Here is a 19,596-nt window from a genome sequence, read left to right on the forward strand (position 1 = left end):
CGACTACTCCGCCTAGGGTCGACAGTGCAGCCTAGGCGGAGTAGTCGAACGCAGATTCACTGAGCGCTCAACACAGACAGCATCGTCAGAAGGAAGAGCGCAGGGCAAGCTAGCGAGACAGAAGTTAAGCTCTCCTTACAACATGGACCTCCCCCACCCTCATTCAGATCTGGCGTTTGGAATTATTTTGGTTTTCATGTGACGTATGACCCTGAAGGTAAGCGAGTCATGGACTAAAGTAAAACAGTATGTTGGATGTGCCATGCAATGCTCAATTACATGGGTGGGAACTAGTGTGTTAGCGCAGTTAGCTCGTTAACGTGTTGGCCGTCTAGCCCCATGCACGGGGCGATCGGCGGTAGCTCGTTAACGGAGATTTGCCGTGTTGTGGCGTTAAGGTCATTTCAACGAGATTAACCTGAAAGCACTAGTGGGAACACAACGAATATGACTGCACATTTACGCCGACATCATCCTAGTGCAAAGACAAAAACAACAAGCATGCTACTAACTTTAGCCGAGTCATTTAGACAGCTGTTAGCACATGATTCTCCTTATGCTGCTGAGAATATAGCCCAGAAGAAGCGGATAGTATAGCTTTTATTTTGGAAAGAGACATTTCTCTGTAATAAACTCTCTTTTCCAAAGATGAGTGATTCCTCAATCAGATACAGGGCTTGCAATATCGCTAGCCCGACGTCCCGGGGCTAGCGATTTTTTCAGTCGGGCTACCAAAATCTATCTCTGCCCTGCCCGTCGGGCTATTGTAGGAAGGAAAAATATATGTCAATGCTTTTGCATTCTTTCAGAAATGTAGCTGGGTAATTATGTCATTGGCATCGGTGAGCCACTGTCAATATGTGACATATTGAAATCGCGTTTGAATTTGCGCTTGTTTTTTTGCTTTCACTTTGCAATCGTGCGAACTGTGTATAGAGAGCGACAGCACTGATCTGTGAGTGATGATAATTTGTGCACCAATTCCTCTGACATCGTCTTATTAATCGTTAGCTTACTATGCAAACATGACAAGTGAAATCTCCCGCAGCAAGCTTAAACATGTGAGAGGTTGATCGCGCAGAGAATCGCTGAGCTTATGTGAGTGCGTGTGTAAAAGCAGCAGGATATTATATATATTTTAGTTCTGCTGAGCCAAATAAGACAGGTCAGGGTGAAGAAGTGACAGCCAAAGAAAAGCTTACCACAAAACGGAGAAGTTATGACAAATCAGACTATAAGGCAAAAAGAAAGTGCAGCTTTATGGTTTCATGGACAAAAGAATTTCTGTGGCTGCAATATGATGAGCTAAATAACCAGGGCTGCACATAAGTGGTCCGCAGGTGCGTATTCGCTGTCAAAATAAAAAACACGCACAAGGGTTAGGGTTAAATTTAAAAACTGTACTTTTGAGTTAAAATATATATTTATAATTTTAATAAATGACAAATTAAAAAGGCATGAACATTTTTTTTGTATCGAAAAAATATCGAACCGTGACACCAAAGTATCGAACCGAACCGAACCGTGAATTTTGTGTATCGTTGCACCCCTAATATATATATATATATATATATATATATATATATATATATACAGTGGGTAATGTATATAAACTGTACATTAATATATTACACTAATATCTATTTTTCCTACAATATTTTTCCCAAGGTGGTGCAAAGATAGCTCGACACTGCAGATAACCAAAATAAACACACTTATGAACACAGAATGACACCTAAAGATTACAAAAGATTTTTCTTCCTTGATGTCATTTATTAGACCAAACTTAGAGCACGCTGGAATTCTTATGGAAGTAGCTCACAATGAGAGGAAGTGACACGCAGCATTGTTTAAGTAAAGACGGATCAACTGGAATGGTATCGCAGTATTTGTTGAAATTAGTGAGGAAAAAAACAAAACAGTAAAAAAAAAAGGTTAATGGGAGTCAGGCTTCCATCAGTGAACACAGAACTTCAATATCAGAATGTCATGCAGAGTTAAATGTTGGAAGTAGCCTCGGAAGAAGGTTCTTCAGCGAGAATGTCCTGGAGGCCTTAAAGTGGCACAATCACAGGGTAGCTCTTATAGCTTTTGTAGAGAATCAACAAGATGGTCTGACGTCAGAGCTGCAGATATAGGGACTTTGACAGCGTGGAAAAGTGGAAGCGACAGAGAAAAACAGAAGTGGAAGAAAATCATGACTTCAACCATATCTGGCAGAAGATGAGAGCAACCACAGATTCTAAAGCTTTGAAACACATATCGTATATAATGACAGCTGAACTTAATCTGCCGATGTGGACCATGAGATGTGGTCGTATTTATTTTTTTATCTTTTCCCACAAAGAAGAATTAACTGGATTGATTACATAAACATGCATTCAGATGTTTGGGGTTTTCTGTAACAGCTTTTTATTACTTCCATATTTTTTAACACAACAATGTTGCAAACGAAGGGTGACAAGGTGAGAAAGTGAAGCAGGCAGACAACATGAAAGAAACTCTACATTTCTAAGTGGAAATTGAGGTAAACAGTAACATATTGACCAACTGTCATTGCCATTTCAGATTTAACATTACCATACGGTGGTTAGTTAAATGCTGTCACGTTTGGTTTAACCTCCGATTTTTTTTTTACCACCCTTTGAAAAATCTGACTTGCCATGTGCTTGTATCCCAGTTAGCCACAAGTAGCCAGTGTTTCATTTGGAAAAAAGGAAGTTTTGGTTGCACCAGCAGCACTGCTCTCCTCTTGTTTTATTCCATAAATCACTCGACCTGCTTTGTGCTTGATCCTGTTTGTCTTCCTTCTCTGCATCTGATACCTTCTCTACCTCAGCTTTCTCCTTTCTGTTTCCATCTTTTCCCCTTCCTCTTCCTAGCTGTTTTTATTCCCTCCTACACCTCCTCTTCCCTTCATCCTGCCAGCAGCTTCTGTCCTCTACACCTGAACCACCTGTTTCTCTTTCCTCACTCCTACATACCATGTTCCATTGTTTCCCATTCCCACTCCTTTTCTTTCCCCACATCAGCGTCCGATTCCTTCTACCCCTTCATTGCCCTCATCCTCCCCCTTATTTGCTCTCCTCCCACCTCTTTTTTCTGCCGGAACTTGACACCTATCCTCCTTAATAAGGCTCTCTCTCTCTCCCCCCCCCCCCCCCCCCCCCCCCCCCCCCCCCCCCTCCCCACCCCACCCCCCCCCCCCACGTGCGTCGATGTATCGCTAAGGCTCTCCTGAACATACACCGACTTGCGGCGCTTCTCCGTCGACAGATTGCTCTACATGTTGGAAATCGCTCTGCCAGATGTTGTCATTGTGGATCGTGGCGTCACGGCCACCAGGTGGACTCACCTGCCGACCAGTGCTTCGAGGGGACGCTGTGCCCTCTTTGGCTCCTCCCCTTCCTCCCTAAACCCCCAACGTGGCTGCCCTGCCGCTGCCCCCCCCATCTTCCCTCCCTCCTATATCACTGGTCCTTTTGCGCCTTCGCCTCTTCCAGGCAATGCACTAAAATTCAGACTACTAGGAGCTTGCCTAGACGATGGGTGGCAGTCTCTTCCGCCCATGCTAGTCCGTGTCGTAGTCTATACGGAGCGGTATTCTTTTACTAATGGCTGAAGCACACAACATATACGCGATTACGCACCAAGACCCGCATTCAACATTCGACAATGTAGACCAGCGCAAACACAGACAAATGAGCACCCAGGTGCCCGCGACTATCTATAATTGGTGAGGCCCAACAGAGAGTGTGGATGGATCCCTATTATACCGTGAGCGGCGTGCTGGAGCGTGTTACTCTTCATCGTTATCTAAGAATTACTTGTAACCCATCGTAATGCACAAAAACTTCTACCACATAGGCAGTCCCAAAGACCACCCAAAAACCCTCTACCTAAACCTCTATCATAACTACCAACCGGCATAGAGTTTTTTGGTTCCACAATTTTCTCGGTGTTAATAAAGGGAACAAAGCCCAGGCAGTGTTATATGATCCCAAAAGTATTAAGCCCCCCTCTCTCCTCACATCTCGATTATGATCGAAATAGTAATCTTCTACCTCATTGGTAATTTCTCAATATCCTGAGCATTTAAGTTGCCCTGATTTCAGTTCCATCCCATATAATAAGTAGAAAATGTACTAACATCTTGCATTATTTGTATATTTGGTATTCACTTTTTCATCGACTGGGCCAAGTTGATCTAATTAAAAAATCCAACAACTGGAGGCTGTTGTGTCAACTAAATGACATCAGGATCCCTCAATCTTCGGTAAAAACGCACTCTTTTTGACTTTAAATAGATAACTGTGAATCTTCCTCCTGCCTTAGAATGCATCCTGCGCGTGAATCAGCATTCAGAGATTCAGCTCAGATTATCTTTCGAGGTAATCGATGTGGGATTCTGCCACACTATGTTTGCGGCAAATAGGTAAACCTAGGAGAGAAGAAATATATATTAAATTTCCATTAGGTTGTAAATTACAAGATTATGGTTCTTAAGAGTAAAAGCATAATTGATTTAGATGGATCAATCACATATGAAACAGTTCTTCCCAACAGTGTAGCATAATATTACATTCATTTATTAGTAGGCTTTATAAGAGGCATTTCAGAGTTGTGCTTTTCCAACCTAGAGCTAATGTGATCAGTGTGTGGTCGTTTATGTGTTACCAATTAGGTGAGTTATTAATCCCCTTTGAATACACAAACAGTGGAAAACATAGTTTATCAAAAGATTAAATGTAATAGAGTATTCCATCTAGATGTTTTATCTAGCCACTGAACAATTGATCTGTGAGCTCTGTTAAGCTGCAAACGTTACATCACTCCAGAGTCTATTAAGCGTTAAAGGCTTAGGAGTTCATCTAAATCCCCTTGCAGGTGGAAGTAGCTATTGGACATGTGTTGTGTAATTAGGCAGTGCTACTCTAACCTTTCTTACCCGGCGCGCCAGCAGGGTTTGGCTGGCCCACTCAATATTTATTGCTCTGATGAAGGGGTGTTTCAAAAAAAAGAATGCCGGTAGCTGGTTATTGTTACCCCATCTAAAAACCTAATCCCCAAGTGATTTCGCGATATCTATTTCTTGTACCCAACTTTTACATTTACAAAGAGTAGGATTCTCATCACTAAGTGGACCACCTGTGTGAGACCCGAAAAATAATCCGTGATAGGTTTATTTTTTACAATTTTCATAGATGTTTTAAGGCTGTAACACCCCTCACTACACGCTTTGAACACTTCTCAGACAGGCATGAACATTTTCACACTTCTCTCATTTAAACACTCTCAAACCTTCATAGAAAAATAAGTCCATATAGAATGAAACCAAAGATCAAATCCTGTTTTCAGGTCCACAACATGGAAATATAGCAACTGCCAGAGAATTCAACATTAGTGAATCAATGGTACGGAAGTAGAGGAAGCAAGAAGAATGAGCTGAGGAATGTTTGACTTATCTGAATGTTTTGTTTCACTTAATGCGCCTTTAATCCGAAAAATACAGTAACTTCTACCTTCCTTTAGCATGTCCAGAATCCAACTTTTTGTATGGTTAGCATCTTCCTCTGCCTTTGGGAGCTACCACAGGTGTCTTTGATGGTGCAAAACGTTTCGTCGACATTGTTGTGTTTGTTGGGGAGAAAACTTACAAACATACAGTACAGCACTTCAGAGCCACTCTGCTAGCGATCGAAGATTTATGTAAATTTGAAAAGCTGGACGCTTTCTGTACTGTACAGGAGACACGGCACGAGATTGACTTACAATGGTCTACAGGACGCAGAAGATAATGCGCTGTTAAAAAAAAAAGCGAAAGGTGAACCGTGTTATAGCGAGGGATCACTGTTTAGGTTTTGTGCTCTGCATTTTAACATCTTGGTGTTAGTATTTTGGCCACCCACCACATTTGGACATGCTGACAAATCGCCTAACCCTAACCTGTATACACACGACTTTTAACCTACCTTAATGTCGTTTTGTAGGGGAAACCAACTGACGTAGGCCAAAGCCTTTCTTGACTCGAAGTTAAACATTTAAACATGTGAGTCTGCAGAAACTTTGAACATTTGAATTCAGTCTTCTGGGTAGTCTCATAAATGTTTTGTGATAATGTACAGATGATAAATAATTACACAATTAACAGCTATTTAATCAGTATTTAATGTGAACACTAACCGAAAATGTGGCAGATATTCTATGTTTTAAAAATCTTATAGAAAATTAACATGCATATTCTGCTTTGCACGTCTGTGTGGGCTTTATTACAGTTTCTAATTGCTGCTTCGTACTCGTCTTGTTCGTCAGAGCTGACAAATGTATCGAGTGGATTATATAAGGTTTAGAAAAGCAAAGGTAAACCATTAATCATCTTAATATTAAAATCTCGTATCACTAGCTTCAAGCAGTTTAAAAAAATCTTTGAAAACAGAACATATTTAAGCTGAGACCATGGCATTACAACATCTATGTTTTAGAAATGTATCGTATATAAATAAGAAACCTGTTTAGTCTCTGTCTCCTGCATATTTGACCATTCATCTATACCCCTCCCTTCTCTCAACAATCCACCCCTCCATTAATCTTTCTAAACCCTGTGCTTGTCAGCAGTGATAGATGTGTGTGATAAGATATCTATATCATCTTTAGTGAATTAACAAGCCGTGACAGAGAGGGTCAAGGGGAAAATGGGGAGCTTTTCTAGGAAACTTTTTTGTTTCCCTTTTGGGTTTCTCTATTCTAACCCTGCTGCTGCGGTGCGGCACAGTGCACCGTATATGCAGACTGGTAACAAATTAAAGAAAAAGAAAACTTGAACTCTTAATCTCTACAGTGAGGGGGATCCTGTGGGTTGTGAAAATATGTTTTCGAATAGCAGACCTAATGGCGTTGTGCTTGTTCGTGGCATAAGGGTGTCTCTTCTTTCCCAGTCAATTCTCACTGGTGTAATGTGATCTTCTCATGAGTTCACACAGGAGCTGGTCCAAATACAAGCTACAAGAACAGAAAAAAATCAAACTACTTGTCCTGTCTTGTTTTAAAAAGTGAAAACTAAGTTGAATTCTCAAATACAAGATAACACTCTGTTGGCCTAAGGCAAAATAATTGGGATTCAAAGTCCACAGTGATCCTTTTGATAACCTTTTCAAAAAGGCTGGCCTTCTTTAATTCATGGACTACGTCCTGAGCCTGCGCCGCGCTTTACAGCCGGCTGCATTATGTGTTCATACTTGTTGTTGAAAGACCTCAAATTATTTTAGCAATTTATTAAATGAATGCGAGGAAACAATGTGACAGTGTGAATGATTCATCTGTTGTGAACTGTCACCAAAGTGTGCTGCTTCTGTAGCTTCACTTTCAATACAGTCAGACTCTCAGCTTCAGCTTTAATGCTTTGGTTCATTCTCACAGCTGCTGCAGAGAGAAAAAACAAAACACAAAAAGAGGAAAATCCACTATTTAATACCTCGTCATCAAGGTACAAGTCAGTGACATCGTGCTGAACGGGGAGGAGGATTTATCTGCTGTAAGTATTTTCCTGATACTGAAATATTGGGAAAAACTACACTGAAGTGCTGCTGTATTCTCCCTCCAAAGGGAGGAAGTATGTCATTGGCTCTGTTTGGTTATTTGCAGTCTAGTATCCACAGATATCATTTTCAAATGTTGTGTGATGGTAGACAGAAATAAAAGATCAAGTTAATTTGATTATTATTTAAGTTTGGTAAAAATTCGAATCAAGGTCACACCAAATGAAAAAATTTGCAAAACACTATATGTTAGCCGTATTTTATGGATCATCAAACTTCACAATAATATCAATACTTAGTTTATTGACATAATCGTAAAAATTTTCAATTTGAAGTATTTATTAAAGGATTAATAATTCATTTTGAAATATTGATTTATAAATAGTGTTTTTGTCTTAAATTAAATAAATAACAAATTACTTTAGTAATTAAAAAAAATAAACGAATAATTATAAGAGAATTCATAAATGAATTTACAAATGCATATTTTATTGCACAATTCATTATTTAAGTGCAGAATCCTTTATTTCGATGCGCGTGACTCTTAGGACATGAGTACGTTGGTCGGCATTTGACCTTGACATTCACTGTTGGTGCCCAAGGTCAAACCGGACCTTGAAAAATAATCTTCAAGAAACCGTATGTAGTGATATATCATTTGAAAGGGCATAGAGAGAGCTCTACAATACGTTTTTATTTTTCCAATACAATGCCCTGCAGCAACACAACACACTGACGTCATCATTTTGTAATAAAAACATCATAAACCATCCAAGTTTTAGTACAGCCTCTGCCCTTTGGGGAAAGCTGTGCTCTGTGAGCACTGTTGTTCGATGTCTGCGTTAATAAGCTTGCCATATGAATGTAAAAGGCTGTCAGTATAAAAAGGATTTGATATATTATTTTGCAACTTTTTTTTCACTTTGCTTACAATAAATGAAACAAAGTACATGAGTAATTACACCAGTTTCACTCAGGTCTCCCTGAATTTGTGTTGCTCTCTGCTGCAAGTGACAAGCCAAACAAATCCAATTACAAATGAAATTAGTTTCTTTTGATGTGATGACTGGTTATCGTGGTTATACCTTACAGAAAAATATTTCTGCATTTATACATAAATATGGCCTAAACACCACTGAGTTTTGTGAAACCCAGTTAAACAAGTTCAGTTAAACTAAACTGTGCTGAACATCCTCTGAAGGCTCTCCTTCAGAGATGGCTAATACTCCACATATCAAGGATCAAGTTAAGGTGGTTAACTGGGACGCCTCCTGGATGCCTGCTACGTGAGTCGTTTAAGCATGTCAAAGGTCAAATGTGTAGAGATTTAAAATGTTCCAGTGTTTGTGCAGGTCTAATATTTAGAGGCAGACTAATCCAGAGTCTGGAACCTGCAACAGACAAGGCCACCGTGAGATTTAAGCTTAGACCTTGGAACGGATATGAATCATTTTGAACCAGAGTTCATGTCTATTTCCAACGCAGATTCACTGAGCGCTCAACACAGACAGCATCGTCAGAAGGGAAGTTGATAAAATAAATTACAAATGTTGTATTGTTCGATACATATGCGTACCGAACCGAAAGCACTGTATCGAACGGTTCAATATCGATAAGAATATCGTTGCACCCCTAATATATATATATCCGATACCTGGGTGTCCACATCACTCAGGACCTGTCATGGTCCTGTCACATCAACACCCTGGTTAAGAAAGCCCGTCAGCGTCTTTTCTTCCTCAGAAGACTTAGAGACTTCCATCTGCCACAGCACCAAGCATGACAGACGAGATCTGCAAAGAGTGGTGCGCTCGGCCGAACGCATCATTCAATCAGAGCTCCTTGACCTGCTGTCCATCTACACCAAGCGGTGCAAGACCAAAGCTGGGAAGATTATGATGGACCTCTCCCATCCCAACAATGGACTCTTCTCACTGTTGAGGTCTGGGAAGCGCTTCCGCTCCCTTAAGGCCAAAACAGAGAGGATGAGGAGGAGCTTCTTCCCCCAGGCTATTCGGGCCCTGAACCAGGTGTAGGACTGGACTCTCCCACACACGTCACTATAAGACTGGACTCTCACACACACATCACATCACCACATGCACGCTGGTTTTTCTTTATGCACACTTCCTATAATTTAAAATCTTTATAATCTCTTTCTACTATTTGCACATTTTTTTACTGTAAATTTCTAAGTTAATTTGTAAACTTTTGTAGTAACCTGTAAATTGTAAATACTGCAAAACCACTGTCATTTAATGGTTGGGCATTGCACAGCTACAAGCATTTCACCCCCATGTCATACTGTGTATGGTTGTGTGTGTGTGACAAATAAAAATTTGAATTTGAATTTATACTACAATAACTGAAGCAGTTGTGCAGATTTGTTTCTGTTTGTTTCCTCCCGCTCCACCACACTATGCTGTCATTACAAATTTACACATAAACACATATTTCTAGAGGGCCTTACAGGGCTCAGTTTCTGATGTAGTGCCAACTGTCATATTGTACATTTTCAATTGAATAAACTGGCAGCATGCCACTCAACTGGCAAGCACAGGTGCACCATCTCACACCAAATGTCCACACAGGCGCACACACTCACCTGCAAGGCATAAAACTAATGTTCTGATATTGCAAACACACCTCAAAAAATGCTAATTTCCTACTAATTGACTAATTGTCAAATAATAAAATAGCAGCTTAAGCTATGATGAAACGTTTTGTAATCCATCGGTCATCTGTGTTTTGAATATTGATTGATTGATTAGTAAGAACAGGGGGCTTTTAATCATAAAATAAAATAGTGTTTATTTTTTTTCATTCAGACAGGAAACAGTGCTGCTTCTTGCCCTCGCTATGCAAATGGACCACATGTGTAGAGAGAGTCAGTCAGAAATTTATTCCCAGTTTGTTCCCATGAAATCCACAATGCAGCGGCAACCTCGTGGACCCTGCTGCAGGTCAGAGTCAGGCCAACGATATTTTGTTTGCATGCTGCTGAAATCCTTACTCTGTTTATTTAGTCTTACGAAGTAAATGTGCTGGGGCTGCAAGTGAAACTTCAAAATAAAGCCTGTGTTTTGTTGAGTGTGTTCACGTTGACCCAGCTCCCGTCTGGGGAGAAGAGCTGTGTTTATGTGATTCTCACAAACAATGCACCCATCTGAACCAGAAATAATTCTGAATCCTACTTTGTAAGAGAAACTAGGTTGTAGTTATTTTACTTCAGGGTTGATGCATTACAGTGCCAGGATACTGGTCAGAATGGAGTCAGACAGGCCTGTGCACTGACATGCATCCACATTACCTTAAAACGCATGTGTAGAATCCACTGTCTTCCAATTCAGCAGATCTGAACCAGATGGAGTCATCTTCTTTACTCAGCCTGTGACCCGAGAAGATGATGGGCTCCTAAAAGATACAATAAGTAGAAGATTATCCAATCTAACAGGACTCTTATAATATGTATTAATGGAATCAACGATACAGAGCATGTATCTATAATCAGTAACGACTTCCTCTTGACCAAGAATTGACAACGGTAATGTGGTTGCTATGAAAAAATGTTATATATTTTAATAATATACCAAGTATTACCTTGCCACTCAGATATGCTGTTCATAATTTACACACACACTGGACTTTCTGGACTTTGTTTTTGCACAACACTGAACACTATATTCTTCATTTCCGGTTAATACTTGTACAGCTGCTGTTATTGTGTATATATTTATTTATATTTAGATTTCTTCATACATTCTTATATAGTTCTATATTGTGTATTGTGTATTTTGTTGTACAGTTATTTTATTTTCAACTTTAATTTATATATTTTATCTTATTCTCCCAGTTAAATTTACCCTTCATTCTAATTTGTGTTGTACAGTTATTTCATTTTTAACCTTAATTTATATTTTATTCCTTCCTAGTTAAATTTACCCTTTTTAATTTTTCATATTTATTTCCTATCTTATTCATAGCCTTTTCCTTTTTTGTTTTCTTTAGGTCACGAGCAGTTGTCCAAGCATTTCACTACATATCGTACTGTGTATGACTGTGTACGTGACAAATAAAATTTGAATTTGAATTTGAATTTGAGACATTTTAATATACACAGGCTTATGGAAGTTAGTGATAAACACAAATGAGTGCACTTCTTTGATTTCTTCTTCACTCACATTTGTCCCTCACTACATGTTTATAAACAACTCTGCATTTAATCATTAGTTGTTATTAATCTTTGTCCTGTCTCCTTCCCTCACTCTCAACTCGTCGCAGCAGATTGGCCGCCCCTCCCTGAACCTGTTTCTCCAGGAGGTTTCTTCCTGTTATAAGGGAGTCTCTCTTTCCCACTGTGGCCAAGTGCTTGCTCATAGGGAGTTGTTTGATTGTGATTCGGTGCTATATAAATAAAATAAAAGATAAGTAAGAAATATACCTGTTATTTCAAATTTATGCTTACATATACCTATACTTATATAATAATTACAGTTATTATAATAATTGCCTCATCTTTCCTTCCACATCAGTTGTAGTTCAGACCAGTGACGCTCACCTCTGCATCGCCTTTGTTCTTGTACCAGATGAGGCGCAGCTTGGCGTTTGTGGCCATGGTGTAGTTGGTTCGGATGTAGCTGTAGAACAAGGCACATTTAACTCGAACAGGCTCACCAGCCAATACATGGTACTCCTTCAGATCCACAGACCAGTCAATGCATCCATCCACTGCGAGGGGGAACACAGAGAAGAGAAATATTGAGGACATACACCATTATACACCAAATACTGCAGGAGAGAGAAACACTGATTAAAACTCAAACAACACAGGAAGCGAAACATGAACATAAACAGCAAAAACAAAAATCCTCACTCAGCCAAGGGTTTATATAAGATATGTATAAGTAAAAACATAAAGAAAAATGCTTGACAGGAGAAAGAAACGAGGATGTGAGAGAGCCAGAGAGTGTGAGTGACAGGGATATTGTTTTATCTCATTTCTTTGGTAATATTATTCTTTACCTTCAAAGCAATAGAACATTGAATGTAAATTTTTTAACAGTTAGTCTCTTCTTTTGTTTCAGGGGAGGGAGGGGGGGCAACATAGTGGGAGATTAAACGAGTTACAAAAAAAAGTGTAGCATTTTTTTTCTTAAATGTTGACGGTACAAACACAGGAGGGTGTCAGAAATAAACTTCTTGTGAGAACAGACGAACAAAGTTCATTCCATTTTCTTTTGATTTCATCCCTACGACCAAATGTTTCTCTTCACTGTTATTTGTATGGAGTTTTTTTTCATACACCAAGTATGAAAAAAAAAGTATGGACTGCTTACTAAGTATTGCTTTAGTAATTGGAGAAAATGTGTGCGAGATAAAAAGACAGAAATTCAGAATATGAAACATGGAGGGAGAGGTCATGACCAAAGGAACAGATGAAAGAGGAAGTGTGCTGCGGCAGTGTTGGGGTGAGTCCAGGTCAACAAGAACGAACAGAAAACAACTTGTAGATGTGAGACAAGTTTGAGATGGCGAGATGTTAGAGGTCGAAAAAAAAAGACAAAGAGCTTGCCCTTCTGTTTTTTTCCTTTCCTCTCTGTCCCTCATTCCTCTCACTTCTTTTAGTTTTCCTTGTGGTCTGAGCCTCAGATAGCTGTGCTCTGTTTTAACTGTCACCCTCAGGCACTTGCCACAAGGCCTTCCCTCTGAATTAGAGACTGTAGCAATAAAGCCTCTGGTTCTGTCATCCACTTCAAAATACCTCTTCTGTCTCTCATCTGTACTCTCCCCCTCTTGTTTATTAGTGTTGTCATAAATAGCGCATGTATGCTAGTTGGATTAGAACAGACCATAAGCTCTGAATGGCATCTAAAATTTGGCTGTGATATCATCTTTTTTCCCCCCAGCAGTGGAACGATACCGTTGACCACAATATCACAGCATGACTTAAGTAAGGAAAATGGAATCTGGAGGAAAGTTGTTCAGATGAACATGTCCTCTACCCACAAACCAAGGAGGTCTGGCCCGGATCTAGTATCAAGCTGGCACTGCTGACTTCTGGCATGATAAGACGTATGCCATCCAGATATGGGCCAGGCCTGGCATAGATGGCACCGTTTATGTGATGGCATGCCATATCTGGCTCGATTGTGGTTAGCTTCATGAGCCCAGGCTCACAGAAAACAGGTCTGGCCCGGATCTGGCATCAAGCTGGCACTTCTGACTGACTGGTGTCATGGCAGGGTATATGTCAACCATATGTGTACCAGGTCTGGCAATGACGTCACTGTTTATGGCATGGCATGCCATATCTGGCTCGATTGTGGTTTGATTTATGCGGCCCAGGCCCGTAGAAAACAGGTCTTCCCTGGATCCGGCTGGTGCTTCTGACTGACTGGTGTCATGGCAGGGTGTATGTCAACCAGATGTGGATCAGGTCTGGCAATGAAGCACTATTTATGTTCCTGTTTTCCTATTTTAGCTAGAAGACCCAAATGCCATGTTGGAATACTATACTGCTATGGTAGCCAATGTTTCAAATGCAGGCTTGTGAGTGTAAACTTTATCCAAAGCCTAGTGACGGTTTACTCATCGTTGCCAGTGGGTGGCTGTAGCTCAGGAGTTGGAGCAAGTCACCTACTGGTCGCAAGGTTAGTAGTTCGATCCCTGGCTCTTCCAGTCTGCATGTCAACAGTGTCAATGTGTATGAATGTAGCTAGGAAGCACTCAGTTTAGAGAAAGTGTGTGATATTGAGAATGTGTTGTGTATAGCACTTTAAGTAATCTGGGCGAGTAGAAAAGCGCTGTATAAGAGTCAGTCCATTCACTGTCTGAACAGAGTTTCGTTATGTTACTTTTGCACTATTATGTTGTTATTACATGGCTTGATTAAGGTACACATTAGGCTGACATCTGGGGCCAGAGCTGAAACTGTTCTGGGCCAGCACAGGGCCAGCAGTGTGTCTACAACTGGCCCGTGGCTGCACACAACTTACACATGGCCCACATACTGCAAAGAATGACGGCCCTTTGGTGGCCCAGATCAGGTTTGCCAGAGGTAATCCACACATGGGCCAGGACAGGACCACCAGTGTATCTGCAACTTGCCTTGTGCTGGCCCATGTGTGGGCCACCTCTGGCAAACCAAATCTGGGCCACCAAAGGGTCATCATTCTTTGCGGTATGTGGGCCATGTGTAAGCACATTGAGTGGGCCTGATCTGAGTCTTACCAATTTTATTATGTGGGTATATTTTAATATGCACATCTGGGTTTAAGGTTTGGCTTTAGCTTAGCTAACACTGCTAGCATAATGGACAGGTTTTTGATGGGGCTCCCACCTCCCAAACAAAAGCATAGTCAAATATGCTTCCAAACCAACTTACCTTCCAAGCCAAAGACTAGAAGATATGATATCTTGCCTTTGGCTTCACCTGCGAAGATTTTCTTGTAAAACAAAGGTAAGCCTAGCAAAAAAAGTTTGGGAACCACTGGTCTGGTCTAACTCCAACTTACTTGTGATACAAAGTATCCCACGTCAAAAATACAACTGAATCAAATACAAACACGTCTGTCCCAGCAGCTTGTCATAACAGGAATATATATAATCATGGCTCAGTAGCATATTCACTGGCATTGGGCCATTGTTGGCAAAATTTGCTGGGTCTGTGCTTTTTGGACACAGGACACAGGTTGTGGATCGTTACATTGGCTAGCTCTATAAGTCAATGTAAACATGTTTTAGCACTCTGTATGATGTGTCAGGTGTAATTTGTGTTGAGTTAAGTCACTACCAAAGATTTAACGACTTTATTTGCACCAGTTTGCGGTTTAAAATTACAGCCACATACTTAACTGGTACATTTATAGATTTAGCAATATGCATTAAGTCATACTGTGGCAGGAGAGATTCAGCATCACTGCACACACACTCATGTACAGACACACGGCAGATTTATTACACACACGATCACTCATTCACCTTCTCAAATTAGTGCTCATCCTCATCTCCCACTACACATGCACCAACAGCAGTCATTTAATCAGTGACAAGCTTGACAGATAGTCATAAAAACTGTGCCGATCTGTCATGAAACACACAGTTTCACAGACTAAAACAACATTTTTTTCATGAGAAAGGTAAAAAGGCCTGAAATTCTGTGCGAGTGTGTGTGTGTGTGTCTGCGCAAATGTGTGTGTAAAAGAATTAAGTAATGAATTGGCCAGTCAGACTTGGTGGTTGTAAATTAATGAGCTGACACGAACTGAAGATGTTAGTGTAGTCCACTCAACACCTAACACACACACAGGATGCACCCAGGGCATCACATTAATAGAAAAATCACATTAGTTTGGTCGGCTGGACTAATGTGATTTGTTTGAGACAATGTTTAACACAGGTCAGACACACACACACACACACACACACACACACACACGAGAAAGGTGAGACCTGTGTTTCAGGTCATAACCAAAGAAAAATTCCAATAATCCATTTATCTTAGCGTGTACATGTGCTTATGCATATGTGTAAATATGTGCATGTGTGGGTGTATATATATTATATATATATACATATATATAATATAATATATATATATATATATATATATATATATATATATGCCACAGTAGAGAGAGAGAGAGAGAGAGGGGAGGAGTGTGTGAGTGAGTGAGTGAGTGTGTGAGTGAGTGAGTGAGTGAGTGAGTGAGTGAGTGTGTGTGTGTGTGTGTGTGTGTGTGTGTGTGTGTGTGTGTGTGAGTGCAGCTGTGTGTGTCTGTAGACATATTAAATGTGTGGGCGAGGTGTTAGCATGGGCAGATATATCATTCCCGTCAGTTGTATCTGCATACGGATGCTCCCAAACGGCAGAATGAAAATAACCCTGAATAAATGGCAAAGTTTCAGAGTCTGGAAAAGTGGAGAGAGTTTTGGGCAAATATACTCACATAGACACGCGCGCGCACACACGCATGGACAGAGTCCCAAACTGTCACGGCGAGTGAAGTGAGCCGTGTGGAGATAATGAAGTAGGATCCAAACGCAGGCACTTGTAAAGGTGTGAAGGTGGTTTATTGAAAGTAAAGTACAAAATAGAAAAACGGCAAACTGGACTGCAGACTATCTGAACTGGGAACAACTAAACTACAAAACACGAACCAGGACATGAACATGAAGAAGGATGGGCGGAGGTAAGTGATGACAGACAGCAGGAAGAACACACGGATGAAATACGATGGATGGACAGACAGACCAGCGACTACAACAACAGACGACACGACTTAAATACACTCAGAGAAACACAGGGAGATTACACACAGGTGGGAGTAATTAACGAGACGAGACAAGGGAGGTAAAACTGAATACACTCACATGAGACGCAGACCTTCACAATAAAACAGGAAACAAGAGCTCACTGCACAAGGACGCAGACCCGACACTGAGAGACAGACAGAATATAACACACGGAACGCAATACTAAATATGAGACACAAATCCTGAAACACGAATAAACAGAAACATGGAACTCTAATAATAATAATAATAATAGCATCTGAAAAACACAACAATCATTCAAAAATAACCAAACATCAGAACTCAAAATACTGGATTGAACCGACCCAGAACCGTGACACAAACCTATATACAGGCTGCACTTTTTTCCCTTTGGCAGAAACAATCATGTTCAACAACAAAAAATACAAAACATCAAATGTATTTCCCACTGAACTAAACTGCAACAGGGTAATTTACCATAAATAACACATTTAGTTCTTCTGATGCTTCAAAATTGCTTTAGCTTTATTTAGTCTTATTCTGCCAGATTTGATCTTATCCTGTAAGATTTGAACACTTTGATAGGATACTGGGAAATAAAATAAACTTGACATTTAAGCATCGTAAAAATGAGTTCCAAGCAGGAAAGCTGCAGACTTATTTGATTATTATAAGTGTTCTGTTATTAGCCAAAGACGTGTAGCAGCACTGGAGAGTGCAAGACTGCAGTCTATACTAATAGTGATCTTAAACTTGCACTTGCAGTATTTTGCACTCACTGATTTAAACTGCAAAGGCACCGAAGCAAACCCTGTAACAGTCTGATGTGGTGAACAGAGAGCTGAGTGTGAAGGCAAAGCTAGTCAATCAGTGTCTCCACCTCCACCTGTGACCACAAGCTCTGGCTACTGACCTAAAACTGCAGATATAATCCACAGAAATGAGCTTTTATAGATCCGAAATCCAATTATGGTTTGTCAAAAAGAAATGCTGTTGGTGAAAAACTGATGGATGTATGATTAGATGGACGGTTGTTATCAGTATTACTGTCAAAACCTTTGTCATCATTGCTTGACAAAAATAGCTGTAAAGGAGGAGGCAAAGAATCTTGCATAGATATCAGCTGGACTGCATGATTACTAGTTGCTATTAGGAAAAAACCTGTACTGGTCGGCCTGTTGGTCATTGATTTTGGGAGGTTGTTTGCTGTAGCTAGGTCAAATTGGTCGCAATTAGGTATGAAATTCTGGAGAAAGAACCTCATTGTGATTGCTTTGATTGCTTGCAAATTACACACAAATTCACAAGGGATGTTTAAATTTATACCATAGGTGCTTCTGCTAGGAGGCTGAGGGTGGCGCTAATGAGTGGTAGTATTTTTGTAACATATTTCAGCCAGCAACAGCAGGCAACATCCAGTAACCATTCGTCAACCAGTCACATGTATTTCCCTGGAGATCAGAGGTTGCCCATAGATACCGGATTGGAAGATGTGTGACTGTCGTCTTGTCGACTTCCACAAGTGGGAATTGCTATCCACGGTGCTAAATTCTATAGTTTAGACAGGACTATAGGTGGTTATTTTGTGTTTGTGTTTTCTATTTTGTGACTATTGTTTGCATTACAGGTGGAAGGCTGTAGTATTTTTTTGACACGGCCATACCAAAGATCTTCTGCTTCATCTCTATAGCTCGGGGGCGACCGTGGCTCATGGGGTTGGGAAGCGCATCTTTAACCGGAAGGTCACCGGTTCGATCCCCGGGCTCTCTGTCCTGGCAGCTTCGCCTCTGTCAGTCTGCGCCAGGGCAGCTGTGGCTACAACTGTAGCTGCCTCCACCAGTGAGTGAATGAATAGTGGTATTGTAAAGCATTTTGGGTGCCTTGCAAAGCACTATATAAATCCATTCCATTATTAATATCTCTTTGAGCTAACGACTCTTTGCTGATGTGCCATGAGTACATAGTTTGGTGAGGCACGCTTCCTGGATAAATCTTTAAAAGATCCTTTCGTCTTGTTTTTGTTTTGAGGCCATTAGAGACCACCGTGTACTGCAAAGATTAATGATGGTGTTTTGCATGCCTATGAGATCTTGAGTTTTGACAATATCTGTCTACAGACAGATGGCGAAATATTGAAACACCTGCCAGATTTTTTCACCATAACACACACACACACACACACACACAACACGAACACAATACCAGCTACACTATCACAGCCCATATAAATGTGTGCATGGAGGTACCTTTCACTCTGGCGGTTTTGAGCTATACCTGCAGTAGTCATCTTATACTGGTGATCCTGATGGGTTGTTTCTACTAGACACCAGAGAAGACTATAAAAGTGCTTCAATAAGCTGCCCGCAAGTTTAAACTTTAAATTTACTCCATAAGTTTCAGTCTTCCTTAGAGAGCACACATTAGACAACATGAATATAGTTTAACAATAACACTGACAATACTGGGCATGTATGCTTTATTTAATTTAAGAGCTATGCGAGTTATGTAGTTTGTGCTGGGAGCCGAATATTCAGTCCAGGCCTGTCACTCAAACGTAAAGCCCCTCAGAGCCTCCAGCCTGTCTGCACGCCTCCCACAATCCCCTGCAATACCACTACAGCTGCTGCCATAATAATAGCTTGACCTGACCCACCCACACACACGCACGCACACACAGGTAATGATCCCCATATTCACAAACAGGGACAAACACACACACAAAAAAGCAGTATGAAGTCACACACACACACACACACACACACACACACACACACACACACACACA

General features: G+C 40.6%; 1 protein-coding gene across 1 annotated transcript in view; it reads right to left on the reverse strand.

The window, feature by feature from the left end:
• Positions 1 to 19,596, reverse strand: part of LOC102294795 (X-linked interleukin-1 receptor accessory protein-like 2) — a 512,221-nt gene that overhangs the window by 207,616 nt on the left and 285,009 nt on the right. The window contains exons 3-4 of the mRNA XM_042222726.1: positions 12,094 to 12,263; positions 10,846 to 10,949 (exon numbers count right to left, since the gene is read on the reverse strand). Coding sequence (XP_042078660.1) covers positions 10,846 to 10,949; positions 12,094 to 12,263 — 274 coding nt within the window. The remainder of the gene's footprint in view (positions 1 to 10,845; positions 10,950 to 12,093; positions 12,264 to 19,596) is intronic.

Source organism: Haplochromis burtoni, unplaced genomic scaffold (assembly GCF_018398535.1).
Source record: "Haplochromis burtoni strain Fernald_Lab_line unplaced genomic scaffold, NCSU_Asbu1 Contig_92, whole genome shotgun sequence".
Classification (NCBI taxonomy): domain Eukaryota; kingdom Metazoa; phylum Chordata; class Actinopteri; order Cichliformes; family Cichlidae; genus Haplochromis; species Haplochromis burtoni.